At 43.5% G+C, this 21279-nt stretch overlaps 1 protein-coding gene across 2 annotated transcripts in view; it reads left to right on the top strand.

Annotated features, from left to right (window-relative positions):
• LOC308323606 (aconitate hydratase, mitochondrial-like) overlaps positions 1 to 21279 on the top strand; it is a 54083-nt gene that overhangs the window by 28173 nt on the left and 4631 nt on the right. For both annotated transcript variants that reach the window (XR_013964828.1, XM_080775360.1), the window contains exons 10-17: positions 1791 to 1948; positions 5678 to 5751; positions 6903 to 7014; positions 15222 to 15404; positions 15541 to 15636; positions 16675 to 16866; positions 18605 to 18737; positions 20752 to 20873. Coding sequence is in view for 1 of the 2 variants with exons in the window: in XM_080775360.1 (XP_080631486.1) it covers positions 1791 to 1948; positions 5678 to 5751; positions 6903 to 7014; positions 15222 to 15404; positions 15541 to 15636; positions 16675 to 16866; positions 18605 to 18737; positions 20752 to 20873 (1070 nt within the window). In the remaining variant the exon portion in view is untranslated. The remainder of the gene's footprint in view (positions 1 to 1790; positions 1949 to 5677; positions 5752 to 6902; positions 7015 to 15221; positions 15405 to 15540; positions 15637 to 16674; positions 16867 to 18604; positions 18738 to 20751; positions 20874 to 21279) is intronic.

The raw sequence follows: 21279 nt of genomic DNA, 5'->3' as shown, positions 1-21279 counted from the left end.
GTGTGTCCAGTGGAAAACCTTGTGTGAATCTGATCTCAGGTCAGAATGGGTTAACTAGTCTGTGTTGGCTTCAACCCTGGCTTGAATTGCCTCTTATATAATTATTTCCTATTGCTCTCGCTGTAGGTTCTTCACTCTTTTAAAAAAAAAAAATATTTGTTTTATTTGGAAAGTGCAGTACAATACATATAGCATTTTTACATATGACACAAGAGCAGGTCCCAAGATTTCTTCTTTTTTTTTTCCCACCCCTCTTCCCTCCCTCATCCCCCCTCCATGTGGCACCATCTCCAATGTCTCTGTATAGTCCTTTTTCTACATATGGCATCAAGTCCACACTCAAACAGGGACAGACAAGGCAATATCACTTCAGGTGGTACATTTCAGGAGGACAAAAATAAAAGAGTGGGCGGAAAAAGACAGACAAAGGAAACAAAAAAACAACAAACGAACGGGAAAAAAAAAAAAAAAACGAAAGTATATACATTTATGCTGAGGGGGACAAAAACAATATAGCTTTGGTCTTCGACCACGAGAGGAGGAGAGGTGTCTTATACATTTTATACAATCATACAGCAGGCAATGAACCAGTGAGATCACACGAAGTCCGCTAGCTCTCAGGGGGGCAATGTGCACTATCCAGTTGCTCCAAATTTGGTAGAAATTGTCTAGGTTCTTCACTCTTATCCTAGTTTACTAGTCTGTACTGTTCTCATTTTTCGAAGTGTATATACGAATGAATGAATGAATGAATGAATAGTTTATTTCGGTACATTTTTAAAGACAGTTGTGTTATAAGGTCAGGTTTAGCACCGAAAAGGTGTAGGCCGAAGCCAAAGCTTATTATGCCTACCCTTTTTTAAGAGTAACATTAGTTACTGACGAAACAAAAACTACGGTAAGTAAGAAAACAAAAAGAAAAACAGCAGAAGCAGAGAAGAGAACAAAACTTTATTTATTTATGTTTTCCTTTTTTTCCCCCCTTTTCTTCCTTCCCTTGTTTTACAAGATGTGACAGGCTAATTAGAGACAATAGGCCGAGAACAATCAGAGCTCCGTCCAAAACGAGGAATGAAGTGATAATGATAACAACAATAATAATAATAATGATAATAATCATCATCATAATAGGAATAACATTGATCTTATAGTGTTTTATATTTATTAAGTACCTTGATTATTATTTTTTTTCACTTAATTTTTATTGAAGGAAGAACAGACAAAAAAACACAACTAACAAGACAAAATGGAAAGAAAAAGACAAAAAGTAAAAGCTGCATTTTTCATATTACAACAAACATTCAATGAAATCCTATTTGCAATATCGCTGAGATAGGCTGAGAGAAGAGATTCCACTTTTCCCACTTTTTATGTTAGTTTTTCCATAGAATACAGTTCCTCAATAATGTCCATCCATTGATCTTTCGTTGGTGGGTCCACTCCTGTTGGTACCAGCGTCGTGTGATTGCTTTTTTTACTTGATGCTAAGAGAAGTACCTTGATTTTAACCCATTCTGAACGGGAACCCGTTTTGGTGTTTAGCATCATGTCATGTTTTAGCTATTGAAAAATAGCAGATCTACAAGCTCATAGCGCGCCACCGAGTGGCGCGCTACGAGCTTGTAGGTCTGCTATTTTTTGAAAAATCGAAAGAACGACTGACATTTTTTTAATCTGATCTCAGGTCAGAATGGGTTAATCAGACCAGTGTGTGTCCAGGTGGAAACCTCGTATGAATCTGATCTCAGGTCAGAATGGGTTAAACATATTATAATGTGTCTCTTCTGTAGGTCTAATTGGCAGCTGCACCAACTCCAGTTACGAGGACATGGGCCGGGCAGCCTCTCTGGCCAAGCAGGCTCTGGACCGCGGTCTGAAATGCAAGGCCCAGTTCACGGTGACCCCGGGGTCGGAGCAGATCCGCGCCACCATCGAGAGAGACGGCTATGTGAGTCTGATGAGCCGTTGTATCCGCCAACTCCTCCTGTAGAGCGTTGCAGGCCCGCCAGCCTTTCAGAACGACGAGTGGCCCAGGAAATGAATCTCCATTAATTTTCTCCATAGGCTTTATTTTTATTTTTTTATATATATATTTTTTTTATCCCACGATTTTGTAACCCATTTTTCACCCCTGTGTCAATCGTCTAATGTGATCCTGGGCTCTACACACCCTCCGCCAACCTGGGGAGAGCAACGGACTTGAACTCATGCTTCCTTCGTGCCTGAGTGTCCAAGTTGCTCCTTTACACCTGACAGGGGGGAGTTTCCCTGGTTGGACGTATAGCGCGTGGAAGGAACACGTTATTCCAACCAGTTCCTTTCCCCTCCATCAGGCGCCCCGGCTGACCAGGGGGAGGCAGTTTAGAGACCAGGATTACTGCATGTTTTTGTGAGGGTATCTACCCTAGGGGACACGGGGAGAACATGCAAACTCCACACAGAAAGGCCCTTTCGCCAACCCCGCCTTTTTCAAAAAGTATTTATTTAAAGACTGTTACGCCGCGGACAAAGCTCAACTCGGATCGTGACAAATCATGACAATGAACACAATGTTTTGGGGCCGATCAAATAATTTATAAGAAGAAAAACAAAACAAATAGTGTTGTCTGTCTCCTGCCTTTATTTTCTTCTTTCTAATGATTTGATCGGCCCCAAAATATTGTGTTCATTGTCATGATTTGTCTCGATCCGAGTTGTCTTTGTCCGCGGCGTAACCGTCTATAAATAAATACTTTTTGAAAAGCCTATGGAGAAAATGAATGGAGAATCATTTCCTGGGCCACTCGCCGTTCTGAGTCCCGCCCCCTCGAGAGACCCGGAAAATAATTCCCCGTTCATTTTTCCTCATAGACTTTTCAGAAAGTATTTATTTAAAGACGTTTAACCCATTATGAACGGGAACCCATTTTGGTGTTGGCATCATGTTATGCTTTAGCTATTGAAAAATAGCAGACCTACAAGCTCATAGCGCGCCACTCGGTGGCGCGCTACGAGCTTGTAGATCTGCTATTTTTGAAAAATTCGAAGAACGACTTGACATTTTTAGAATCTGATCTCGGGTCAGAATGGGTTAATCAGACCAGTGTGTGTCCAGTGGAAACCTTGTATGAATCTGATCTCAGGTCAGAATGGGTTAAGCCGCGGACAAAGCCAACTCTTGTCGTGACAAATCATGACAATAAACCAAAATAAATTGGCCGAACAAATAATTAGAAAGAAGAAATAAATACACTTTTTTTTTTGGTTGTTTTTCTTCTTTGTAATTATTTGTTTGGTCCAAAATATTGTGTACACGTACAGTATGTTATGATTTGTCACGACTCGAGTTGGCTTTGTACGACGCTTAACCCATTCTGACCTGAGATCAGATTCATACAAGGTTTCCACTGGACACACACTGGTCTGATGAACCCATTCTGACCTGAGATCAGATTTAAAAAAAATGTCAGTCGTTCTTCGATTTTTCAAAAATAGCAGACCTACAAGCTCGTAGCGCGCCACTCGGTGGCGCGCTACGAGCTTGTAGATCTGCTATTTTTCAATAGCTAAAGCATAACATGATGCTAACACCAAAACGGGTTCCCGGTCAGAATGGGTTAAAAGGTTATTTAAATAAATACTTTTTGAAATGTCTATGGGGGGAAAATGCATTGGGAATTATTTCCGGGGGCCTGGCGTCGTCATGAAAGGGTGGCGGGACTGCAAAGCTCCTTAGGCTGGCTTTAAAGCTTTAGGTAGAGGTTGTGAAACTTTGGAGAATTGTATAGTTTTAAGACTGGTCCTTCCAATATAACTATTGGAAGGACTAGTCTAGTCTTAACAGCCTGACTCCAGAAAACGCGTAACCCGCATTTTTAATCAAATATTCTACGCTGCTGAGATTGTTGTATTACCTTTAGAGCATACGCTGAATTATTTGGGCTTTTGATCCGTGAAAATCAGGCGAAAAAAGGTTCCTCCGTTTGTTATGAACGATCGCCCCACCCGCCATCTTGGTGCGCCCGGAAGACCGCCCCACAAGACCCTCCTCCAAGAGGCGTTGTACCCCGTTCATTTGCATTGGCCTCCATTTCTGGTTTCGTCATCAAAACGAAACCATCTCGTCTCCAGCTCCGCGGCAAAGACAGAGTTTCTTTTTAATTATTACAATACGGCGGATTAAACACATAAAACAAAAGGCGGGAATGTCGTAAAAAGCACGCATCGTACCCTGGATTAAACAATTCGCGGCAGTCAAACTGTTTTAAACTACTGTAATACAATTCATGCTCTTGAACTATAGAGCACCGAAGTCTGACGTCACTTCCAGTAGAGGGCGTCAGTCCCCAGGTTCATCAGTAGAGGGCGTCAGTCCCCAGGTTCATGTATTTGTTTAGTTGCATTGAAATCCCCATTGAGGCGATTTTAGATCGCCTCATATAAGAACTGTGTTTGAAAAATAAACATGTCACCCCGGCCGCTTCACTCATATGGATATGAAGAATCAACTGACTGAGAGAAAACGCTAATGTTACTGCTGCTGAATTAGTTCGATTTTCGCTAGAAGCAGACTGTATCATAATATGAGTGACTGACTGTTGCAAACGATACAGAGACACCTCCCTAACAATATAACGATACAGAGACACCTCCCTGACAATATAACGATACAGAGACACCTCCCTGACAATATAACGATACAGAGACACCTCCCTGACAATATAACGATACAGAGACACCTCCCTGACAATATAACGATACAGAGACACCTCCCTGACAATATAACGATACAGAGACACCTCCCTGACAATATAACGATACAGAGACACCTCCCTGACAATATAACGATACAGAGACACCTCCCTGACAATAACGCAGAGACAGCTTGTTTCTTTTTGGACCACAACGCTTATAGTAGACGATATTAAGATCACCCCATGTTATTCTCCATAGAGAAATTACTTCCGCGAACCAGGGGAATCGAAGGGATGAGCGAGTTACGTCAGGACTTTAGAACCAGGGGAATCGTCGGGATGAGCGAGTTACGTCAGGACTTTAGAACCAGGGGAATCGTCGGGATGAGCGAGTTACGTCAGGACTTTAGAACCAGGAGGGGAATCGTCGGGATGAGCGAGTTACGTCAGGACTTTAGAACCAGGAGGGGAATCGTCGGGATGAGCGAGTTACGTCAGGACTTTAGAACCAGGGGAATCGTCGGGATGAGCGAGTTACGTCAGGACTTTAGAACCAGGGGAATCGTCGGGATGAGCGAGTTACGTCAGGACTTTAGAACCAGGGGAATCGAAGGGATGAGCGAGTTACGTCAGGACTTTAGAACCAGGGGAATCGAAGGGATGAGCGAGTTACGTCAGGACTTTAGAACCAGGGGAATCGAAGGGATGAGCGAGTTACGTCAGGACTTTAGAACCAGGGGAATCGAAGGGATGAGCGAGTTACGTCAGGACTTTAGAACCAGGGGAATCGAAGGGATGAGCGAGTTACGTCAGGACTTTAGAACCAGGGGAATCGAAGGGATGAGCGAGTTACGTCAGGACTTTAGAACCAGGGGAATCGAAGGGATGAGCGAGTTACGCCAGGACTTTAGAACCAGGGGAATCGAAGGGATGAGCGAGTTACGTCAGGACTTCGGTGCTCTATGATCTTTTCCCATTGTGTTTTTTTTGTTTTGCATTCCCAGGCTAAGATCTTGAGTGATGTAGGAGGAGTGGTCCTCGCCAACGCATGTGGACCCTGCATCGGACAGTGGGACAGGTACTTTATATTGTTTTACCTCATTCATAAGTCCTGCTTTCTTTTTTTCTGAAAAAGCAATACATTATAGATAGCATTTTTACACACAAAGTGCAATTCCCAAGATTTTTTGTTTGTTTCCAAGTTCCAACATCTCCTCTCCTCCTCCTGCCATGTTTCCAACATGAAATGGAACAGAAGATGGCCCTTTTACATCAAATAAATAAAAAAGGAACAGGAGATAGTGGGCAATGGACATAGTGCTAAAGTAAAAATCCAGCACATACGTATTTGGCTGTAAACGGACCATCGTCTGTAATCTCATCATAAAACCTGTTAAAACCCTTCAAATGTCTAGACTCTAGACATTTTTATTTTTTTAAGGGTTTGAACAGGTTTTATGGGTCTAGAGACTCTATAGACCCAAGATCTTTTTCATCCCCCCCTCCAAGTGGCTCCATCTCCAATGTCTCTGTATAGTCCTTTTTCTTTAGATGAGCTACGTACATATGACATCAAAGTCCACACTGAAACAGGGCCAACAGGGCAATATCACATTTTGGAAGGATAAAAAGAAGAAAAGAGTGCATAAGTCCTGCTTTACTAAAGTTTACTAAAGTGTCTGTACCGAGTGATTGTGAGACAAAGCTTTGATGATGAAGCAGAACAAGAAATGGTGCACATGAAGCAGTTTCCACACATCACTGACCTGACCTTGGCATTATGTTCTCTGTCTTACATCACTGGCCTGACCTTGGCATTATGCTCTCTGTCTTCCATCACTGCCCTGACCTTGCCATTCTGCTCTGTGTCTTCACACTTCACTGACCTGACCTTGCCATTATGCTCTCTGTCTTACATCACTGACCTGACCTTGCCATTATGACATCACTGACCTGACCTTGCCATTATGCTCTCTGTCTTACATCACTGACCTGACCTTGCCATTATGACATCACTGACCTGACCTTGCCATTATGACATCACTGACCTGACCTTGGCATTATGTTCTCTGTCTTCCATGTGTTCCACACATCACTGACCTGACCTTGCCATTATGACATCACTGACCTGACCTTGCCATTATGCTCCCTGTCTTGCATCACTGACCTGACCTTGCCATTATGACATCACTGACCTGACCTTGCCATTCTGCTCTGTGTCTTCTTCAGGAGGGACGTGAAGAAAGGAGAGAAGAACACCATCGTCACGTCCTACAACAGGAACTTCACAGGCAGGAACGACGCCAACCCCGCCACCCACGCCTTCGTCACCTCCCCCGAGGTAAATAGAATAATAATTATAACTTTATTTATATAGCACCTTAACAAAAAACAAGTTCACAAAGTGCTTTACAGATAATAATAGCAGTAAAAAAATACAATAAGAATAAAACAAAACAAAAGAAACGCAATTAAAACATTTCATAAAAAGGCTGTGCAATAAAGGTGAGTTTTTAACCGCGATTTAAAAGAGGATACTGAGTTCGCCAGCCTGAGATCCTCCGTCCGGCAGTGAGTTAAAAGAGGATACTGAGTTTGCCAGCCTGAGATCCTCTGTCCGGCAGTGAGTTAGTTCCACAGCCGAGGGGCCCGTTCGGCAAAGTATTAAAAGTACATTAGGTGGCTGGCGCACATTGATTGATTGATCATTTTATTAGACAATTTGATGCAAACAGTACAGGGTACAGTCAAGCACAGCATTGGTCCAAAAGGATGGTACCGAAGAAAGACCTTAGCGGTCTTGTTTCCATTCGGGTCCCATGCATTCATTCACAATGACAACAGTGACAACAAACACTACGTTTCTCAAACACACTAGATCTATATGTACAGGTTGGAATAGAAATACATTAATAAAACATTAAAAAGGGGGGGGGGGGAGGGGGGAGCCAATCACCTTCTCTCCCTTTGACCTGATGACAGTGACAGGTGAGTTTTCAGACCCTTTTTTAAAGGAAACCAGTGATCTGCTTGTTTTGAAGGAAGGGGCAGGGCATTCCACACTTGAGTGGCAGTGCTGTGAAATGTGAATTTACCAGGGGGGCAGTCAGACAGATATTTTGTGAAGCCACTAAGGAAATGAAAGTTCATATAATGGCCTGTTGTGGCGCTGTCACTGGACCCAGAAAAACCCATAGCCCCATAGAAGTCCATGTATTTGGGCCCAACTTTACCTAGACTGTATTACCTTAATAAACATGGTCATGAATACTTTTTGCTTCCAGTCACTAGTTTAAAGTCTCATTTCTAATGTCATAATATTCTTTTTGGAAAATGATGGTCCCATTATGGTCCCTAGAAAGATGGCGACTTCCATTGCAAGGACTGACAGGCTTCATTTTAGGTTCATGTTAGACCCGCAGAACGCTTTGTCCATATTTTTTACAGTCTATGGAATTTACCCATAATATTTGTTCTAAAAATGGGTGGTACCAGATCATCATTTACACTCCCTCTAGTATTATGGCTGTGGTAACGTCCAGTTCCTGTCTGGTGCTGGACTACGGTAAGTACAGTGAAGAGAAGAGAGTCTTAGTTTAGTTTAGTTTATTTGATCTTCCTTCAGTTTCAGATACAAAATGTAAAGACAATGAACGTAAGCTGGTATGAAAACAAAACCAAAAACATGATGATGATCAAAAGGAGTAGGCAGAAGCTAAAAGCTTATAAATGCCTACCCTACTTACAACAGAAAATGAATCGTAATACTCATTACATTAACAGATTCACAAACAAAAGTCAGTTACGAGAATTGCATCCTACACCAACCCCCCCCCCCCAGTGTCACCGTAGAGATATCATTACATAACCGTTGGATTACACATTATTATTGTTGTTATTATCCTTATTCACATTACCCTCATTGTCAATGATCATTATCATTTATGTTGTTGCTGAGAAATATCATTTGGTTCACATTTTTACTGTTGGCATAAGTACAATAACATTAGTTAATTTATTATTAATAATGACGGCACTAATGACTATCGAAACCTGTACAAAAAGTATCAGTTGATCATACAATAAAGTCCACTCCACACCAGGTTTGCTCCAAGGTGTTTGCTTTTTATTCAAAACACGATAAATAAGTCACAACGGTCAGGCTCACCTGATGAAGGCCAAAACGTTGTGACTTATTTATGTGTTTTGAATAAAAAGCAAACACCTTGGAGCAAACCTGTGTGTGTGTGTGTGTGTGTGTGTGTGTGTGTGTGTGTGTGTGTGTGTGTGTGTGTGTGTGTGTGTGTGTGTGTGTGTGTGTGTGTGTGTGTGTGTGTGTGTGTGTGTGTGTGTGTGTGTGTGTGGACTCTCTTCTCTTCCCCTTTTGTAATAAGGCGAGGTTTTTTGAACCTTCAATAGGGTTTTTTTGCTGGATGATGATCTCAGGCTAATAATAATAATATAACGGGGCAAAAAGAAGTTATGATCAGAGTTGTGCTGCCTGGGCAGTAAAAGGTGTTTTGAGACTGAAGCCTGAGGTGTCCAATGATTTTCTAATAATGGGTCGCTATTAAAAATGCTTAGTTTAAAATAGGGCATTAAGCAACTGGTCGACTATTCAACTAGTCGACTAGTGAATCAATCCACTAGTCGACCTTGTTGGTACTAGTTGATAAGAAAAAACGAACTAGTAACTAGTTAAAATGACTAGAAGTGAATGCCCTAGTTCAAAACATTACAACAAAACAGTTCCATTGGTATCTATCTACTAGAGTAGATCATGAACATTGTGGTAAATGGTAAATGGTAAATGGTGCATTTATATAGCGCCTTTATCCAAGGCGCTTTACATAGATTGTGCATTACATTCACACATTCACACACCGATGGCAGCGGAAACCATGCAAGTCACCAACCAGCACATCAGGAGCAATTAGGGGTTCAGTGTCTTGCTCAAGGACACTTCGACACTAACTCTGGGGGAGCCCGGGTTCGAACTGGCAACCTTGCGGTTCCCATCCAGGCACTCTACCCCTGAGCCACCGCCGCCCATTGTGCACTACAATGCACAAATACAGGTATATCATAGTGATCCCATGAACATTGTGCACTACAATGCACAAATACAGGTATATCATAGTGATCCCATGAACATTGTGCACTACAATGCACAAATACAGGTATATCATAGTGATCCCATGAACATTGTGCACTACAATGCACAAATACAGGTATATCATAGTGATCCCATGAACATTGTGCACTACAATGCACAAATACAGGTATATCATAGTGATCCCATGAACATTCATCCTGCTACCCTAATAGACAGGGGTACATGAGCACCTGGCCGCTCATTCGTGCTCTATCTCCGACCAAGCCACACTTCCACCACACATCTCTCTATGCAAAATAAAACCTGCACACTCCCACAAAAGACATAGACTACATTGCATTCGCCAAAAATGCCTTATTTACTGCTTAAATATTACTTTTCTGAAACACGCTATTCTTGCTCAACCTCAACAGCCTACGTCAGAATCGTCATGTTGGCGTCTACTACGCCAACTACGTTCACTTAATGGGGCCAGTCCTTCACAGTGACACACGCGTTAGATCAACCACGCGACCGGGATGGTTTCTACCCCTCAATGTCGTGCCTACTCTACACTGCCATCCGAAGGCCCCTCCCCCTTTCACTGCTCCTGTGTCGCCAACTACGTTCACTTAATGGGGCCAGTCCTTCACAGTGACACACGCGTTAGATCAACCACGCGACCGGGATGGTTTCTACCTCTCAATGTCGTGCCTACTCTACACTGCCATCCGAAGGCCCCTCCCCCTTTCACTGCTCCTGTGTCGCCAACTACGTTCACTTAATGGGGCCAGTCCTTCACAGTGACACACGCGTTAGATGAACCACGCGACCGGGATGGTTTCTACCCCTCAATGTCGTGCCCACTCTACACTGCCATCCCAAGTCCCCTCCCCCTTTCACTGCTCCTGTGTGTGACCTGTGAACTACTCTCTGACTGCACTGTAGGCTACTCACTCCACCAACAACAAAGACACAAACAACAACGACTCATGCTTGCCACCGCCAACTGGACTGGAATATACTCTGCCATCACCCCCCCACAAACACAATATGCCACGAAGAAAACGCAGCGCACTTTCTAAATACACGCGTGCCTCCAAACTTTTGCGAGCCAGTCGCGCACAACAAACCCAAACAGGTAAATCACACAGCATGTTGCATCCTTCTCAATGTTTCTTGCTTAATCGTTCGTTTGATTTATCCATACATCGCCCTGTGTGTGTGTGTGTGTGTGTGTGTGTGTGTGTCGCGAACCGACACAGGTAATCACACAGCATGTTGCATGCTTCTCAATGTTGCGTGCTTAATCATTTCATTTATCCATACATCGCAATTGCGCGTGTGCGCCGAACCTGCACACTCATGCACTATCCATTCCATGCACATTATTAGTCGCCTATATTTACTACAGTAGACTATGCCTACACGCTGGCCCCAGTGTGTGTGTGTGTGTGTGTGTGTGTGCCCCTCCTCCCTCCCCCATGGCGCTGGCGCTGTGGAATGTCTAAAAAGTTACAGTGAAGCTCACCACAGCCATTCACACAAAGCACGCCAATTGTTGCAGCCTACACAGATCTATTCAGGCCCATCCTGCTACCCTAATAGACAGGGGGTACATGAGCACCTGGCCGTTCATTCGTGCTCTATCTTCGACCAAGCCACACTTCCACCACACATCTCTCTATGCAAAATAAAACCTGCACACTCCCACAAAAGACATAGACTACATTGCATTCGCCAAAAATTTCTTATTTACTGTTTAAATATTACTTTTCTGAAACACGCTATTCTTGCTCAACCTCAACAGCCTACGTCAGAATCGTCATGTTGGCGTCTACTACGCCAACTACGTTCACTTAATGGGGCCAGTCTTTCACAGTGACACACGCGTTAGATCAACCACGCGACCGGGATGGTTTCTACCCCTCAATGTCGTGCCTACTCTACACTGCCATCCGAAGGCCCCTCCCCCTTTCACTGCTCCTGTGTCGCCAACTACGTTCACTTAATGGGGCCAGTCCTTCACAGTGACACACGCGTTAGATGAACCACGCGACCGGGATGGTTTCTACCCCTCAATGTCGTGCCCACTCTACACTGCCATCCCAAGTCCCCTCCCCCTTTCACTGCTCCTGTGTGTGACCTGTGAACTACTCTCTGACTGCACTGTGGCTACTCACTCCACCAACAACAACAAAGACACAAACAACAACGACTCATGCTTGCCACCGCCAACTGGACTGGAATATACTCTGCCATCACCCCCCCAAAAACACAATATGCCACGAAGAAAACGCAGCGCACTTTCTAAATACACGCGTGCCTCCAAACATTTGCGAGCCAGTCGCGCAAAACAAACCCAAACAGGTAAATCACACAGCATGTTGCATCCTTCTCAATGTTTCTTGCTTAATCGTTCGTTTCATTTATCCATACATCGCCCTGTGTGTGTGTCGCGAACCGAAACAGGTAATCACACAGCATGTTGCATGCTTCTCAATGTTGCCTGCTTAATCATTTCATTTATCCATACATCGCAATTGCGCGTGTGCGCTGACCCTGCACACTCATGCACTATCCATTCCATGCACATTATTAGTCGCCTATATTTACTACAGTAGACTATGCCTACACGCTGGCCCCAGTGTGTGTGTGTGTGTGTGTGTGTGTGCCCCTCCTCCCTCCCCCATGGCGCTGGCGCTGTGGAATGTCTAAAAAGGAACAGTGAAGCTCACCACGGCCATTTACACAAAGCACGCCAATTGTTGCAGCCTACACAGATCTATTCAGGCCCATTCAATTAATCTATCACTACATTAGTTGCCTGTTCAATCTATCATCTTTTGTTTTACTGCCCATTATATGAAGCATTAACACATGTATTATTTTGTAAAATGACAACCATCTGTGCAGACTTTTTCTGGTTGGAGGACTATGAAAAACTGGAATTTTGTTTTAGGAAAGGTACTTTTGCTTTGGCAGACTTTTTATGCAGGGCGTGGGAAATAAGGCAGAATGTTTTGTTTGTGTAACAAAAAAAAAAGGCAATATCAACAAAACATATCTGTTTATTGTACACAATGCAATATTGAATGCAATGATATGGTGTGTCCTGTAAGCCCATGTGGGCTGGACGCCTTTGGTGCATGACACAAAAATAAAGAAATCTATCTATCTATTCAGGCCCATTCAATTAATCTATCACTACATTAGTTGCCTGTTCAAAACTATTTTAAACTACGCTTTATGAAATCATTGTTGCAGCCTACACAGATATATTCAGGCCCATCCTGCTACCCTAATAGACAGGGGGTACATGAGCACATGGCCGTTCATTCGTGCTCTATCTCCGACCAAGCCACACTTCCACCACACATCTCTCTATGCAAAATGAAACCTGCACACTCCCACAAAACATATAGACTACATTGCATTCGCCAAAAATGTCTTATTTACTGTTTAAATATTACTTTTCTGAAACACGCTATTCTTGCTCAACCTCAACAGCCTACGTCAGAATCGTCATGTTGGCGTCTACTACGCCAACTACGTTCACTTAATGGGGCCAGTCCTTCACAGTGACACACGCGTTAGATCAACCACGCGACCGGGATGGTTTCTACCCCTCAATGTCGTGCCTACTCTACACTGCCATCCGAAGGCCCCTCCCCCTTTCACTGCTCCTGTGTCGCCAACTACGTTCACTTAATGGGGCCAGTCCTTCACAGTGACACACGCGTTAGATGAACCACGCGACCGGGATGGTTTCTACCCCTCAATGTCGTGCCTACTCTACACTGCCATCCCAAGTCCCCTCCCCCTTTCACTGCTCCTGTGTGTGACCTGTGAACTACTCTCTGACTGCACTGTAGGCTACTCACTCCACCAACAACAAAGACACAAACAACAACGACTCATGCTTGCCACCGCCAACTGGACTGGAATATACTCTGCCATCACCCCCCCAAAAACACAATATGCCACGAAGAAAACGCAGCGCACTTTCTAAATACACGCGTGCCTCCAAACATTTGCGAGCCAGTCGCGCAAAACAAACCCAAACAGGTAAATCACACAGCATGTTGCATCCTTCTCAATGTTTCTTGCTTAATCGTTCGTTTGATTTATCCATACATCGCCCTGTGTGTGTGTCGCGATCCACACATCGCTCTGTGTGTGTGTGTGTGTGTGTGTGTGTGTGTCGCGTCGCCCTCCAGCTGCAATTGCGAGTGTGCGCTGTGTGCAGGGCACACTACTGAGTTTAAAAACACAGCTGAAACATGAAGTGGAGTCTGTCAACTGACTCAACTCCCGCAATTTCCTTCTTCCCATATTGCGCTGCAACGTAACTAGGATTCAATTAATCAATCACTACATTAGTTGCCTGTTCAATCTATCATCTTTTGTTTTACTGCCCATTATATGAAGCATTAACACATGTATTATTTTGGAAAATGACAACCATCTGTGCAGACTTTTTCTGCTTGGAGGACTATGAAAAACTGGACTTATGTTTTAGGAAAGGTACTTTTGCTTTGGCAGACTTTTTATGCAGGGCGTGGGAAATAAGGCAGAATCTTTTGTTTGTGTAAAAAAAAAAGGGAATATCAACAAAACATATCTGTTTATTGTACACAATGCAATATTGAATGCAATGATATGGTGTGTCCTGTAAGCCCATGTGGGCTGGGCGCCTTTGGTGCATGACACAAAAATAAAGAAATCTATCTATCTATCTATTCAGGCCCATTCAATTAATCTATCACTACATTAGTTGCCTGTTCAAAACTAAACTACACTTTATGAAATCATTGCTGCAGCCTACACACATATATTCAGGCCCATTCAGAACACATTTCCCAAATCTCAGTGATTTATCCACACATCGCTCTGTGTGTGTGTGGGCGTGTGTGTGTGTCGCGTCGCCCTCCAGCTACAATTGCGAGTGTGCGCTGTGTGCAGGGCACACTACTGAGTTTAAAAACACAGCTGAAACATGAAGTGAATTTCTTTCTTCCCATATTGCGCTGCAACGACACTGGGATGAGGCCCCCGAAGGGGGCCGAAATTCTAGTTCTTCTAATTGTAGACAAACACTTAAGTTAAACACAAGTGCTGAATTCCCCACATGAATTCTTAAAATGTCATATTCTCTACTTGAGAAACGCTGTGTCTGTTGACGCACTTTAGGAAGCTACTAAAAACTAATTTGTAACGCAGACATTTTGGTTTGCTCCAGTGATTGCTTCAATTTGTTGTTGATTTCTATGTACTGTTCTATCTTATCTATTTCTAGGTACTGTCTTCACTGCTCTGTTTCTTATTTCTTTTTATTGTGATGTTCTTGTTTCATTCCTTTTATTTTATTGTTCAGCACCTTGTAACAACTGTTTTGAAAGGCGCTCTATAAATAAAATTACCTAACCATACCTTACCCCCTTGCTTCCTAGATCGTCACTGCTATGGCCATCGCTGGCACCCTGGACTTCAACCCCGAGACCGACTACCTGACGGCCGCCAATGGAGAGAAGTTCATGTTTGAGCCCCCCAGCGGTGACGAACTCCCCACCAAGGACTTTGACCCCGGCCAGGACACCTACCAATACCCGCCGGCCGACGGCAGCTCTGTCAAGGTGAGTTCACTTCTTCAAAGGTGAATGGCTATGGAATAGTACAATTATCCAGAGCAGGGGTGGGCAACTTTGATGATGGAGAGGGCCACTATATTTTCCACTATATTGTGAATGTGTATCGTTGATCCTCTGAAAGGTGGACGTGAGCCCCACCAGTAACCGCCTGCAGCTGCTGGAGCCCTTCGACAGGTGGACCGGGAAGGACCTGGAGGACATGAAGGTCCTCATCAAGGTGAGGAAGACCACCTCTTCTCACTGAGGAAGACTAAACTATGACGACTAAAACTCAGACTAAATATACTACCTCTTTTCACTGAGGAAGACTAAACTATGACGACTAAAACTCAGACTAAATATACTACCTCTTTTCACTGAGGAAAACTACATGGAAACTACCGTAAATTAAAACTAAGCTATGACGACTAAAACTAAGACTAAATATACTACCTCTTTTCACTGAGGAAAACTACATGGAAACTACCGTAAATGAAAACTAAGCTATGACGACTAAAACTCAGACTAAATATACTACCTCTTTTCACTGAGGAAAACTACATGGAAACTACCGTAAATTAAAACTAAGCTATGACGACTAAAACTCAGACTAAATATACTACCTCTTTTCACTGAGGAAAACTACATGGAAACTACCGTAAATGAAAACTAAGCTATGACGACTAAAACTCAGACTAAATATACTACCTCTTTTCACTGAGGAAAACTACATGGAAACTACCGTAAATTAAAACTAAGCTATGACGACTAAAACTAAGACTAAATATACTACCTCTTTTCACTGAGGAAAACTGCATGGAAACTACCGTAAATGAAAACTAAGCTATGACGACTAAAACTCAGACTAAATATACTACCTCTTTTCACTGAGGAAAACTACATGGAAACTAAGCTATGACGACTAAAACTAAGACTAGGTAGGTCCCGGTCCCCAATTTCATTATTGCGAACGCAGTGAGCACTTACTATGAGACCTAGCAGATCATGTCTGTCTGTCTGTGTGTCTGTCTGTCCGTGTGTCTGTCCCACTATCCAAATATGGAGTGTGTTGCATCAGCAATCACTCAGCTCCATATATGGGCACAAAAGGGGCCAGTGATTTGTTTGTTGTGGACCTGGCCCCTTTTGTGCCCATATATGGAGCTGAGTGCGTTCGCTTCCCGCGTTCGCGCGTCTTACTCGTATTATAATATGTTTTCAAACCTTTTCCTCCTTCCTCCTTCCTCCTCCTCCTCCTCCTCCTCCTCCTCTGCAGGTGAAGGGTAAGTGCACCACGGACCACATCAGTGCCGCCGGGCCCTGGCTGAAGTTCCGCGGCCACCTGGACAACATCTCCAACAACATGCTGATCGGCGCCGTGAACATCGAGAACGACGGCATCAACAAGATCAAGAACCAGCTGACCGCCGATTACGGCGGCGTGCCGGACGTGGCCCGCCACTACAAGGTGAGTGTCCCCCGGCCCGCCGCCAGGCACCTGAAACCGTACGCCGTACGGGGTCCATTTGGTTCCAGTTGTACACTCATCCAGGTTAAATTAACCCATTCTGACCTGAGATCAGATTCATACGAGGTTTCCACTGGACACACACTGGTCTGATTAACCCATTCTGACCTGAGATCAGATTCTAAAAAATGTCAGTCGTTGTTCGATTTTTCAAAAATAGCAGACCTACAAGCTCGTAGCGCGCCACTCGGTGGCGCGCTATGAGCTTGTAGATCTGCTATTTTTCAATAGCTAAAGCATAACATGATGCCAACACCAAAACGGGTTCCCGTTCAGAATGGGTTAACTCAAAGGGTTTCATGATGTACTCTGTTGTTATGACTGCGTACCTACGTACGTAACCCATTTAGGACTAAGGCCGATTCTAAAATTTCTAAAATGTTCTTTTGCTTACTGAACAAAATAATTCATAACAAATATAAAATGAGCTGAACTATGCACTCGATACGATGCATTGAGGGTACGCGTGTGACATCATCATCAAACCAGGAAGTTATGCAGGAAGGCCTACGGACTACTGAGTGGCAAAAAACTACTTTCTGGCCTCGACAGCCCAGATACATCCACACAGAAAAGTCCTGTCTGATTGCATTAAACAATGTTAAACTCACTTTGCATGTTGCTTTGCCACTCGATTTGCCATTCACTTTAACCCATTCTGACCGGGAACCCCTTTTGGTGTTAGCATCATGTTATGCTTTAGCTATTGAAAAATAGCAGATCTACAAGCTCATAGCGCGCCACCGAGTGGCGCGCTACGAGCTTGTAGTTCTGCTATTTTTGAAAAATCGAAGAACGGCTGACATTTTTTAGAATCTGATCTCAGGTCAGAATGGGTTCATCAGACCAGTGTGTGTCCCGTGGAAACCTCGTGTGAATCTGATCTCAGGTCAGAATGGGTTAAGCATACCCTCTATTGTGAGCTTGTAAATTGGTAGCCCTGAAACATGACTGCCATGATGATTATCATGACAGTCATGACGTAACTGCACCCTATTTTTTGGCGCTCGCTGCATTTACAAGATTTCCGTATATATAAACATTCAGATCTCAAATATAAAGTACTCACAATTTGTCCCACGAGTGTTAGTTAGTAGCAGCACCAGCGATTAGAATTGCTGCATCCCGCGTTGTTTAATAAAAAGCATTTTTGTCCGAGCGCCCCAGGCTACTTTTTTCAAACGGTGTTCGTTTGGGGAAATCCACAGTTGCACACCGGGAGCGCACTCGCCTATTAGTCTGTATTGGCAGGGCGGTCAGCGTGCCTATATCGAACACACCGAGTGCCACCCTCCTCCCGACCGATAGGGGGCGCGTAGTTGAAAGCCAATGGGAAAATAACAGCTCGGATAAAAAATGCTTTTTATTAAACAACGTGGGATGCAGAAATTCTAATCGCTGGAGCTGCTACTAACTAACACCCGTGGGACAAAATGTGAGTACTTTATATTTGAAATCTGAATGTTTATATATACGGAAATCTTGTAAATGCAGCGAGCGCCAAAAACAGGGTGAAGTTTCTTCATGACTCTCGTATGAATACGATGGCTAGTAAATTGGCTGCGTTTTGCACACAACATGATAAAATATATCATTTGGTTTAAATCTTGATATGTTATCTCTCTGCCACCAATGCCGCTATGATCTCATGCCCCCCCCCCCCCCCCCCCCCCCCCAGGCTAACGGAGTGAACTGGGTGGTGGTTGGAGATGAGAACTATGGCGAGGGTTCCAGCAGAGAGCACGCTGCCCTGGAGCCCAGACACCTGGGAGGACGCGCCATCATCGTCAAGAGCTTCGCCAGGATTCACGGTGGGTTGCTTTGAAACATGAATCTACATGAACGTCAGTCACGCACATAACTGTATTTGGAGACGTCATCCATCATGTTATTATTATTATTATTATCATGTGTAGTTCAGTTATCCTTATTGCCTTCTCGTGATGCCTTCTCTTCAGAGAATACATCATTTCACTTTGAAAAGTCAAATTTATAGCATTGCTAATTGCTTATTTTTCACACGGTGACAGAAGCATTGTCCTTGTTTATGGTGGAAATGGAGAGGATTGCATAAGAACCTTATCTTGACACGGTCTGATCATTTCATAGGAAAGGTACAACCAAGGATTCCCGCCCCAAAAATGGGTTGAACGTAGGAATTACATTTAAAGGTTTTCAGCCTGGACTCAAAAAATCGATTTTAACCCATGTTTGCGGCCATGGATTTTATGAAGTTTTAATGGAGGCTGTTAAATCATTAAGAGGCCTGTTTGCACAAGAGAGTGAGACAGGCCTGGAATAAATATCATTCTCTCTCTCTCTCTCTCTCTCTCTCTCTCTCTCTCTCTCTCTCTCTCTCTCTCATGCGCACAGAATTCAGAATAGAATGTGTGCATTGTTCTCAATGACCTTGTGTAATAGAGCCGTTCTACTCGAGCAGAGAGCCCTTCTCTGTTTACAAAATGGGAGTTAAATATGACACATGTCACCACCACCCTCCCTACCTGCTTCCTTTTCTCTTAAAGGTATAAGGCTCCTATGTATACATGATGTATGTAATCTGGCACCACTGCCGTAGGTATCAGGCACAAGTAGTCATTACGTCATTTGCTGGGACGACGGTGCATAACGCATCGAAAATTGCCGGGACGGTGCATACGAGTCCCCGGGGAGAAACTAGTACTTGCGCGCTCTTGCTTGCGCAAGTAAATAATATACTGACAATTTCGTCAGCAAATACAAACTAGACTAAAACGTTAGTGTAGAAGCCAATTCACTGTGTTTTTTGATTATTATTTCTGTTATTATTTAGCCAAGAATATTCTGAAGATGCTTGGTTAATTGGGTTAGTGGGTTGGGCATAGACGGGCACGCCTCCAGGCCTAGGGCTTAATTATGGACAGCCTGTGTGGGGAATTCATGCACTTTGTGGATACATGGTTTTTACCAGTAAACATGGAAGATGTTTGTACCATGCATTTTTACTTGAAATAAAAGCAAAGCAAATGAATGTACCAAGTGGACACTAGTGACATTCTTCCTACTGCGTACACCTAAACCCACAGAATGGGTGCATCAGTGAGTTTGTTATACAAAAAGGTCGAAAGCTGACAAACTGGCACTTACAGTTAGGAAGGGACTAGTGGACAAGAGATCCAGTATAAGTCATTCTTCACTTGGTTGCATGCTGAAAACAGCCGATCTACAAGCTCACAACGCGTCGCGCCATCACGCTTGTCTTAGTTTACACTTCCCCGTCCGTTTTTACGTTCTTTTTTTTTATATAACTTAAATTAAACAGACGTACAAAAAATAAAAAACAGAAAAAACAGGCATCGACATTGCGTTTCAAAATGTTACATACATTTTTCTAGGAATTCACAGTTGTCTCTCATTCCCCTATATCCTTAAATACTGTCCATTTATACCATTTGTCCTCCATTTTTTCTTCCTGTAGCCTCAGACGGTGTGTTAGTTTCTCCATAAAATGAATCTCCTGAATCAAGTCCTCCCATTGTTCCTGTGTTGGAGGTTCCATCTGTCCCCATTTTCTTGTGATAGCTTTCTTTGCTGCCGCCAGTAGAATGTTTACCAAATATCTATCCTCTCCTCGAATCTTACCCCCCATCAAGTTTCATAAATACAAAACATCACACTTCATAGGCACCTCATATCCCAATATCTTCTGTATCTGCTCATGTCGCAAAATGGATGAGTTTTGGAAAATGATACATTTCCAAATAACATGTGAGTGATCTACATTTGCATCCCCACAACCTCTCCAACATGGTCCGTTTTTACGTTCTTGTCTCTTTTCCTCCACAGAGACCAACCTGAAGAAGCAGGGCCTGCTGCCTCTGACCTTCTCTGACCCCAGCGACTATGATAAGATCCGCCCTGACGACCACATCTCCATCACGGGACTCAAATCCTTCACTCCTGGCGAGGTGAGCACGCCTTTAACCCATTTAGGCCTGACGTCGAAATTTTTAAAAAAAAAATGTCTTTTTTTTTTTATGTAATTTTTTTCTGAAAAACCTCATGTTTCTATATCAGTGGTTCTCAATATTTCATGTCAAGGACCCCCAAAAATATATTAAATTGGCCGCTGACCCCCATCTGAAAATGTGTTGTTTCAGGGACCACCTCCCAGAAGCAAAGATTTTAGTTAAAAACGTTCATCATCAAAGCTTTGTCCCTCAATCACTCGGTACAGACACCCATTTTGACCTGAGATCAGATTCTACAAATGTCTTCTACATCCTGACAGTTTTCTGAAAAAGCCATGTTTCTATGCCTACAAGCTCATAGCGCGGCACCGAGTGGCGCGCTACGAGCTTGTAGGTCTGCTAT

The sequence above is a fragment of the Protomyctophum bolini genome (assembly GCF_963924005.1).
Source record: "Protomyctophum bolini genome assembly, chromosome: 11".
In the NCBI taxonomy this organism is placed as follows: domain Eukaryota; kingdom Metazoa; phylum Chordata; class Actinopteri; order Myctophiformes; family Myctophidae; genus Protomyctophum; species Protomyctophum bolini.
The sequence above is the reverse complement of the archived record's forward strand: the minus strand, read 5'-3'. Positions and strand labels throughout refer to the sequence as shown.